Source organism: Trypanosoma cruzi, genomic scaffold (genome assembly GCF_000209065.1).
Source record: "Trypanosoma cruzi strain CL Brener 1047053516553 genomic scaffold, whole genome shotgun sequence".
Lineage (NCBI taxonomy): Eukaryota > Euglenozoa > Kinetoplastea > Trypanosomatida > Trypanosomatidae > Trypanosoma > Trypanosoma cruzi.
This window is the reverse complement of record NW_001849457.1, coordinates 102,339-111,435: the sequence shown is the minus strand read 5'-3', so window position 1 is coordinate 111,435 and position 9,097 is coordinate 102,339. Positions and strand designations below refer to the sequence as shown.

The 9,097-nt window shown below is 47.4% G+C and overlaps 4 protein-coding genes across 4 annotated transcripts, besides 27 other annotated features; all 4 read left to right on the top strand.

Moving 5' to 3' along the window:
• On the top strand, positions 1–349 carry Tc00.1047053509965.429 (hypothetical protein, conserved; the record flags this gene model as incomplete). Its single annotated transcript, XM_815167.1, has 1 exon — positions 1–349. A coding segment is annotated over one exon (349 nt), but the record flags the coding sequence as incomplete, so codon positions are not given.
• Positions 1–2,922: a sequence feature (heterozygous, Esmeraldo-like haplotype).
• Positions 1,089–1,109: a microsatellite.
• Positions 1,374–1,402: a microsatellite.
• Positions 1,452–1,486: a microsatellite.
• Positions 1,597–1,652: a microsatellite.
• Positions 1,713–1,740: a microsatellite.
• Positions 1,908–1,930: a microsatellite.
• On the top strand, positions 2,109–2,513 carry Tc00.1047053509965.420 (hypothetical protein, conserved; the record flags this gene model as incomplete). Its single annotated transcript, XM_815162.1, has 1 exon — positions 2,109–2,513. One exon carries the CDS (start codon positions 2,109–2,111, stop codon positions 2,511–2,513), a length of 405 nt encoding a protein of 134 aa, XP_820255.1.
• Positions 2,923–3,430: a sequence feature (haploid, non-Esmeraldo-like haplotype).
• Positions 2,949–2,979: a microsatellite.
• Tc00.1047053509965.400 (hypothetical protein, conserved) lies at positions 2,999–5,752 on the top strand (the record flags this gene model as incomplete). The annotated part of the gene is made up of 1 exon (XM_815161.1): positions 2,999–5,752. The coding sequence occupies one exon, from the start codon at positions 2,999–3,001 to the stop codon at positions 5,750–5,752; it is 2,754 nt and encodes a 917-aa protein (XP_820254.1).
• Positions 3,431–4,843: a sequence feature (haploid, Esmeraldo-like haplotype).
• Positions 4,844–5,144: a sequence feature (heterozygous, non-Esmeraldo-like haplotype).
• Positions 5,145–5,182: a sequence feature (areas merged during assembly that could not be assigned to a particular haplotype. This can correspond to areas where the two haplotypes were merged or to regions with more than two copies in the genome that were merged during assembly.).
• Positions 5,183–6,850: a sequence feature (heterozygous, Esmeraldo-like haplotype).
• Positions 5,914–5,962: a sequence feature (A-rich).
• On the top strand, positions 6,052–6,609 carry Tc00.1047053509965.394 (amastin, putative; the record flags this gene model as incomplete). The annotated part of the gene is made up of 1 exon (XM_815166.1): positions 6,052–6,609. One exon carries the CDS (start codon positions 6,052–6,054, stop codon positions 6,607–6,609), a length of 558 nt encoding a protein of 185 aa, XP_820259.1.
• Positions 6,738–6,833: a sequence feature (A-rich).
• Positions 6,851–6,907: a sequence feature (areas merged during assembly that could not be assigned to a particular haplotype. This can correspond to areas where the two haplotypes were merged or to regions with more than two copies in the genome that were merged during assembly.).
• Positions 6,857–6,906: a microsatellite.
• Positions 6,908–9,097: part of a sequence feature (heterozygous, Esmeraldo-like haplotype) that runs on past the window's edge.
• Positions 7,225–7,276: a sequence feature (A-rich).
• Positions 7,277–7,300: a microsatellite.
• Positions 7,301–7,364: a sequence feature (A-rich).
• Positions 7,442–7,464: a microsatellite.
• Positions 8,136–8,172: a microsatellite.
• Positions 8,332–8,369: a sequence feature (AT_rich).
• Positions 8,370–8,400: a microsatellite.
• Positions 8,401–8,423: a sequence feature (AT_rich).
• Positions 8,645–8,686: a microsatellite.

The window sequence follows — 9,097 nt, the reverse complement described above, 5'->3', positions numbered from 1 at the left end:
ACGCTTCAGAAAGTCCGGGCACATGCCCATCTGGATGAACAGAAGCCAAAATGATGCGTTTGAGGAACTCTCCCTTGCCGCAACCGATGTCTTTGTGGAGGATCCACGATATGAAACGAAAGTAGCCGAGGCCGTTGAGGCGGATGTGCAACAGATCACTCAACTAACTGACCTTGTGTTGCAAGACACGAAACCCCTTCAATTGGCACGAAAAAAGGGAACCAGCGCGGCCAAAAGCATCGGGGTGGATATTACAAAACGGCGCAAGAAAAGCAAAAAATCGCCGGACCGGGTTCCCCTCCACAAGCCAACCGTACTGCGGGCAGGCAGTCCGGAGACGCGTATCTGACGCAACTCGCCTCTTCTTTCACCTCTTCCCCCAAGAGGGGGAAGAATTTCCCGCGGCGTTCCAGCGGTACCAGTGAACCAGAGAACATTGACGTGGCACCAAACAACTTGACAGGAGCGAAGGACAACGATGTGCCGAAGGCGGTGGCCGCTTTTATTGTGGATGGGCCTGCGAACACGCAATCAGGCACTGGTTCGTGTGGAACACCTTCGCTGCCGGTCTCTAAGCAAAGACGCACACCTTCTCTCAGCCGCCCACCTGGTGTGCAGAGGCTCAGTTCGTCCAGCCTTTCCAAAGTGACTCTCCCGCAGTTCATGGTCAGCGAGGGCAAGAAGCGATGAGCACAACGGCGACGGCGGCAAAACAAGGGGACGCGACGAGTGGGGTGAGGGATTAAAATCTGGGGCGCTCACCACCCCCAATTCACCGCTCCCCGTCGGCTCAGAGGAACAAATAAAAAAGGAAAAAAACAACAAGAAGCGTATGCCGGGAAACACTTTTGATTAATGCAAAAACGAAGAAAAAAACTTTTACGGAAACAAAAATTAGGGATAATCAGAGAAGAAGAGTGATGGAGTAAGAGTATAAAAGTAAAGTAAAACAACAACAAAAACAAAAAGTACATGTCAAGAAAAATGTATCGCATTTCTCATTTAGATACAACTCACTTTGGAGAGGCTGCTGGTGGTGCTGGTGGGGTCCCTGGCGTGTCGGTTTCATTTCATATTTTAGTCCGATCTTTTTTTTTTTTTTTTTTTTTGTATTTCACCGATGCATTTTACAAATTTGAGTTATTCTGCCAGAACACTCCGCCGGGGACGAGGTCAATGATTGAACGTGGGAGTCATGTGCTTTAATCAACAGCAGCAGCAGCAGCGGTACCAGAGAAGAAAACCAGACCTAAGAACGCACGCACAGGGGGGAGTGAAGAGAAGCGAAGAGAAGGAAGTAACTTTCAGACTTCACTGGAAATGTTTTTTTACACGTTTTCATATGCGTCCAAACGGATTTATCATTGTTGTGCTTTATTCTTTTTTTTTTTTTTTTTTTTTTAAATTTTTATTTCTGTTTACCATTTGCTTTTCTTCTCTGAGTAGGTTCTTTATTATTATTATTATTATTGTTATTATTGTTATTTTAGATGTACGTCAACGATAGGTACATGAGTACCTTCTCTGAACCGTATGTTTTTGTTCGTTTTTGTACGGCATTGCGGTAAATTGGGAGATCAAATATAAGGAAATACGTCTATCTATCTATCTTTCTATATATTAATATTATATCTGTATATCTATTTACCTGTATCCATACTTATCCCTGCGTGTGTGTTTTTGTGGCGTTACCTGATTCTTGTGAGTTTTGGATATATATATATATATATATATATATATTTTCTTTTTCTTTTGTTGCATGTACGATGTGCTGCAACAAATTATGGCTTGTGTTTGCCCCATTCCTTTCCCTCTTGCGTCTCATGTGTGCTTTGGCAATTGCCTTCTTGGCAATAATACACACATAGACATATTCTTTTCTTGCCTTCGTTATTATTATTACTAATTTTTTATTTTTATTTTTATTTTTTGACTCCCCACTCCCGTCTTGCGTGTGTGTCGACACATGTGTCTGCATGTGGGCTCTTGTGCCCTGGCGGCGGGGGGCCAAATCGACAACACGGAAAAAAAAAAGAAGGAAAAAACAAAAGCAAAAAGAAGGAGGGCGTTGAACCACACGGAGGCGGAGAGAAGGAAAGGGATTCAAAATGGCTGCGCTTGTGGAGGCGGAGCGGATGGAGAGGGAGAAGGCGCTGGTCGAGGCACAGCAGCGGGTGAATATGTTGAGGGAGACGGTGAGAGTCATGGCAAACCGGCAGGTAACGCTGATGAGCAACAAACGACGACTTGACATCTCCACGAATGAGTTGACACGTCTCGCCGCAGATCACCGCGTGTACGAAAGCGTCGGCCGTGTGTTTTTGCGCACGCCGGTGAACGCATTGATAGAGAAGCAGACGGCGCAGGCTGAGAGCTGCGAGGCGGAGGGAACACGTCTCTCGAACGAGAAAAAACGCGTGACGGAGCAGCTGAAGAAGGAGGAAGCGCAGCTGCGCGAGGCTGCCGAGACGTACGTGGCTGAGATGAACGCAAGACAACGCCAACGCCAGTAGGAGCAGTCTTCAGGAGGACGAGGAGGAAAAAAGGGATAATAAAAAAAGAGGAGGGGAGGGAAAAGCGACGAAGACCCACCTCCCCTTGCAGCGAATACACAAACAAATAAACAGCAACAAAAAGAAGGGCCTCGGCCTACAAAAAAAAAATATTACCGAGTGGCTTTTATTTTTTATTTTTAGCACACGCTCAGAAAATCGTCTTTTTTGTTATTTTATTTTTTTTTTTACTGTTGGTTTTTTATGATTTCTCAAGACTCCCCCGTTATTTCTGTACTTCTGCCCCTTTTGTCATCCTCTGCAGGTTGGGGGGGAGAGGGACCTCGCAGACGCAAGACCACACAAGCGTGTATATAGTTGCCTGCTCAAACACGGGCTAGGAGAAAAAAAAAGGCAAACCCAAAGGGAAAGTGAACACAGCACACAGAGGGAATTAAAAAAAAAAAAAAAAAGAAAGGAGAAAAAATCTAACGAAGAAGTCTTGGATGCTGCACTGCGGTCGTCTGTTTGCCAAGAAACGAGTGCCACCGCTTGGTTACAGCAGCAGAGAATTCTCAAGGAAGTTGCGGTCACCGCGGGCGTCGAAGCCGTGGCGCGACCGTCACGTGGTTTCTGGCGGGCAGATCGAGGTCTCGCCAAGCACCGAAAACAACGTACACGGGGATCTTTCTACGCGGCCACCTCTTGGCATTTGCGACGTGCGGGTTAATTCTGCTGGGGATTTCACTACGGCAGCGCTGCCAGAAGCCAACTATGACACAATGGCCTCCAATAGCATGCTACCAGTCGAACAAGAAGGAGATTCTGGCGTGGCGACGGTGACTTCAACACCTCCAGTCGCGAAACTTCCGTTTGGGAAGGCACTAGAGCTGAAGGTTGAGGATGTGAAGACGTACAAGGAGGGTCCGGTCCCCCTGCACCTTCAGCAGTTCCGTCGGAGCCGGCGTGAGGCGGCGGAGTCCATTCTTCTTCCCCGTCACATCAACCGGTTGTTTCACAAAATTATGGGTTGGACGGAAGACGTCGTGGAGGTGGACTCGGAGTTGGCGCCACTTGACCCCGGAGCCGATGGCAGAGCGAAAGCAAGTGAAACGCAGCCAGAGTTGAAGAAAAGTGCAGCGCTTTTGCGTCAAAAGTACGACACACTCAGAGACAAGATGAAATACGGTGTGCTCTTGGATAGCTACGAAAAGGACAAGTTTGCGATTGAACACCAACTGGAGATTGCTGGCGAGCGGTTTGAGCGGAAATTTATGGAATGGGAGGGGATGCATGTGCTGGACCAAGATTACACAGCCGCCATGCAGGGAGTGCTGGAGAACAAGAGCTCCATCGTGATGGATCTGCCATCATCCTTCCACATTCCTGTCGTGAACCGCGATTGCTGCAAGGGCTGTGGGGCGCTCTTGCAGGACAAGGATGAGAACGTGTTTGGATATGTGCGCCGCGGGGACATTGAGAGGTACATCGTGGACCGACAGGCCAAGATGAAGGCCCGGGCAGAGTATGCGGATCGTATGTCAGAACTGCAGGTCCACTGGCAAAAGCATGGTCGCCGAGTCGGGGAGGAGTGGTTGGACTTTATGACGCAGGAGGAATTTGACGCCTTTTACAAGGATCAAAACAAACCGTTTGTTTGCCATCGCTGCCACGCGTTGGAGAACCTCGGCGTCGAGGGTCGCCGTCAGATTTGGTCGGCCCCTGACTTCACAGAGAAGTTACGAGCCCTACGTGAAAAGAAGTGTGTGGTAGTGCTTGTTGTCGACATTGCGGACTTTCCTGGAACGATGGTTTATGACCTTCCCGGCCTCATATCGATGAACAATGACGTCATTATTGCCGTCAATAAGATGGATTGCGTTCGGAATAGGTCCTTTAACTATAGTAACAAAGATCGAGCCATTGCCGCTCGACTCGTGACGGAACGGTATGTGCGCCGATGGGTGATTGGCATAGCTTTACAGTTTGGTCTGCCGCGCCATCAAATTAAGGATGTTGTTCCCATCTCCGCTAAACGCGGGTGGAATGTTGACAAACTTATCGCGGCTGTGGAAGAGGCATCGAATCTGAATTTGACTCGTCCGATAAAGCCCATGCCGACCTACTTTGTGGGCGTGGCAAATGTTGGTAAGTCTTCTGTCATCAATGCCATCGCTCACAAGCTGTACGTTCCGGTTCCACCGCACCCGGAGAGTCGCAAGGTTTACTATACGAGGAAAGCCAAGGATGGAACGGAAGCAGTCTTTTGGCGCTGGTACACTCCTCCTAACGTGAATCAGGCTGAGATGATTGACATTCCATCACGTCATGACAAGAAGGCATCGAAGTTACTTACCGTATCTTCACTTCCTGGGACAACTGTGGAAGCGAATGCGGTTCGTGTTTCATTGACTAAAGGTGCACCAGGTGACGCGGCGTACCTGTTTGACACACCTGGGCTTCTTCCCCACTGGCATCATTCTTCTCCTCTGACGTTGCTACAGATGCGTCGCACACTTATTCGGAAGTATCGGAATCCACAATGCTTTATCCTAATGCCTGGAAACACTCTTTTTCTTAGCGGTTTGGCTGCCATTGATGTTGTAAAGGGAACATCGCGCGGGATGCTGTTTATGGTGTATACCTCTCAGAAGGTTTGCAACGCAATCATAGCTACTGAGCGATCTGACGAATTTTGGCAGGACCAACTTGGAAAGGCATTGGATCCGCCTGGTTCATTGGAGCAACTTGGTGATCTTCGGTTAACTGAGTCGAAATGTTATCTTTTCGAGTGCTACCCTCGACATCGTCGCCGTCCAAAGGCGGACGTGTACGTCTGTGGTATTGGCTGGACCTCATTTTGTGTGAATGAAACATGCGATGTGGTGTTGCGTGTGCGCACACTGCCTGGCGTCATCCATGGCGTGCGTGAGCCCCTTCGCTACAAGGACCTATTGGCATTTCGCGGTTGGCCCAAGTTGAGGCGCCGCTTTACTGCTGCCGGTCTTCCCAGCGACGAGGGCGACTGGGACGATTCCATCGCCACCGTTGTTCGTCTCACGGCCGGCGGACCCGGTACTCAGACAACTGTGACGGGCGCCGAAGAGGACGGGGAGGAGGCATCGGCGGCAAAGTTGGTGCGCAAGGCGATACTTCCGCGACGTGTTTCGGCGTCATCGACCGCGTTTGACGTCATGCTGGCGGATCTCACGTTGAACGGGAGTGTCACACATACGAGGGGGGCGGACTCGGGGGAGTAAAAAACGGGTGGGTTGGAGAAGTAAAAATTCTTTCTTTCTCCCTCCTGGGGGGGGTACTGCCACCTACCGGCGCGGTGTTTGGTTGTTATTGTTGATTCTGTTTCTGTTTGTGAAATTTTTTTCTTTCCGCTTTGCGCACACACACACACACACATGCACCGTCTCTACTCTTTTTTTTTTTTCTTTTTTCCCCCTTTCTTTTCTTATTTTGCATGGTGTTACCAGCCTTCAGCGAACGAGTGAGTTTTCTGTTGTTTTATTTTCTCAGACTTAACAAAACATCGACATAATAAAGCGCCATGGGCTTCGAAACGCTTGCCGGGAGGGTTGGACCTTTTGCATACATGGTGTGCGCCTGCATCTCATTTGTGTTTGCAACTGTGTCGACGCCAACGTCGCAGTTTAGAGGAAAGGGGTACTTGGATGGAGGAAAAGAGTCGAAGCTGTCCTGCGTAACGGCATGGGGAGTTAAGAACGAATGCACCAGCAATAAATACGATCTGCGCTCTTCAGAGATCAAGTGTGAGGGTAACGATAAACGTTTGCATCAGTTATTTCAGACTACCCAAGCCTTTTCCATCATTTCCATTTTTTTAACATTTGCGTCTATCATTACTGTTGGAATGCTTTTTAATGGCAAGTCCACAAGACGTCTGACGCTCCTTTTGGCAGTTGCCAGCGTCGCAGCTCTCCTGATTCCGTGGGCATGCATGGCCGCCGTGTACAAAGGGAGCTTCTGCGGAACTGTTTTTCACGACAACTGGAGGCGTGACTGGAAGTACAGCTCTGCCTTCGGCCTGTTTCTCGGTGGCTGGCTTGTCCAGCTGGTTGGCACAGTCTTCTTGCTGGCACTGTGACCCGGACCGTGCCGACCACCCGCTTGCCCGCGGAGAAGAGGAGGCACCGAAGGGTCTTTTGGCGGTTCCAACGCGAAAGACAGCACATTTTTTTTTCCCGCTGATAAGATGCAAAATGAGTGAAGACGTTTTTTTTTTTTTTAATTGTGACCTTTTTTTTTTTTTTTTTTTTTTCTTTTTCTCTTGATTTCCCCGCCCCTTCTTTTTTTTTTTTTTTTTTTCTTCATTGATGTCTTTTGACTGAATGAAAGAAAAAAAAAGGCAAAAAACAAAAAAACAAAAAAAAAAAAAACAAAACCGCATTAAAGGCGGAAAAAACGACAACAATAAATGAGAGAAAATTCATATAACCGATGTGAAATGACGTCAGGGGCTGCGGTGTCAAATGCGTCCCACAAAAATTTCTTCTCTTCAGTTGTAGCCGGTGCATGGCCGCAAACGTGCATATAAATATAAATACAACTCGCTGTGAATAGACATGTACGCTTCTGTTGGTGGTGTGTGGGGGGAAAAAAAAAGACGACTCAAAATGAGCCAAAAAAAAACAAAAACAAAAAAAGGAAGGAAAGAAGGAAGGAGGACTGCGGTGTTTTTGCCTCTGCATTTTTTGAAAAATATTTTTGTCACTTTTTTTATATTTTTTATTTACTTTTTATATTTATTTTACATTTTATTTTATTTTATTGTATTTGTTTTTTTGTGATGTCTAAAAAATTGTTATTATTTTTTTTTTTTTGACTTTATTTTTTCATTTTCCTCCCTTGCGCTGCGGCTGTGAGCGGGGGTTGGCTGCAGCGTTAAAGTGGAGGGGAGGGCAGAGCCTGTTGACCGCTGTGTGTGTGTGTGTGTGTGTGTAAGTGAAGGGGACGGGAGGACGCACAGAGAAGAACGGTGCCGGCTGAGGTGATGAACAGACACTTTGGTGCCACGGCATAGCAATGAAGCAGACGAAGACGCACCGACGTTGTCATTCTTCACGTGGTGTGTGTTTGAGATGCGCGGTGATTGTCTCCCTTTCCGCCGCCTTTTCCCCTTACCGGCTTGGACCTTATTGTTTGGGCTCTCATCTAATTGGCCCGTAACGCAAGTGGATTTTATTGCCGGTTTTTTGTTTTTGTATGATTTATGACTTCCTACCTTTTTTTGTCTGTTTGTTTTTGCGGGAATGTCACTGGCACGTCCATTCTTTTTTTTGTTTTTCTTTATTGCCCCTCTCCCCCGTCCGTTCCGACACGTATGCGCTTTTGTTTGGCTACGAGGGGTCGTTGCGAATCACATATTTTTTTTTTTTTTTTGACTTCCCGTCATGTGTACGTGCGTGTTTGGGTACGCCTGACGCCACTCTCTGCTGTCCAGACCACCATTGCCGCCGCTGTTGTCTTTGTATGGCGGGGGAGTGGGCTGAAGGCGCTGCTGGAAGTTTGTGGTGGTGGTGTTGGTGGTGGGGGCCCATGCGCACATGTACGGATGTATAAGCCTCTGGAGGGAGAAGGGGGAGAACGAAGGAGGAGAAGAAGAAGCGTGCCCACACACGGACACACACACACACACACACACACACACGCCCGCACTTAACATAAAAGATGTTGTGACGATGAGGAGACAATACACAATCGCACATAAATAGGCACGCACGGACTTATATGTTGCTGCACGCGGTGTGTGTATGTCTGCAGTTATATTTAATTGTGCGGCGGTGAATGTGAGAATGAATGAATGAACAAATTTTTTTAAAAATTATTTTTTTTTTTGATTTTTTAATATATATATATGTATATATATGTATTTATAATAATTATAAAAATGTTTATTTTCATTGGTTTTTGTTTTTATTGAAGAAACACTTTTCTCTCGGTGTTTTCTGCGAGCGGGGATACTTTTCCGCCCCTTTATTGGGAGTCATTCATCCATGACGACTGGCGATGGGACAGGGCGGAGGTAAAAGGAGGAGCAGACAAGAATTTGTCAACAGCAGCGGTGGTTCCCGGACCTTCACCCGCATTTATTTTCCCTGCACTTCCCTGTCTGCGTGCACATATATACAATATATATACATATATGTATGTATGCATGTATACTGCGCCCGCCCTTGTTTCTTCTCTCTCCTCTTCTTCTGTTCTTTGCTTCCCCTTCCCACTCCCCACCCCGCACGTGTAGGATCAGCGCAAACAGCAGACACAACACCCGACCTTTTTTTCTTCCCCTCCTTTCCATCAGCAGCAGCAGTAGTAGCAAAAACAGACACTTTCGGACCGCCACGTTGCATTGTTGGGGCTTAAAATTACCGAACATCTTTTCGCACGGCTGGTTGTAACAGGAGGGACACGCTTGGGTTCATAGCCGGTTTATATATATCTCTCTATCTCTCTCTCTATATATATATATCTGCGTATAGTTGACGGGAAAGGGGCGAGTAAAGGAACGAGGAAGACTGAACATTTTTCATATTATCAAAGGAACCACAATAGAGCGAAAGCGTGGGCCCATT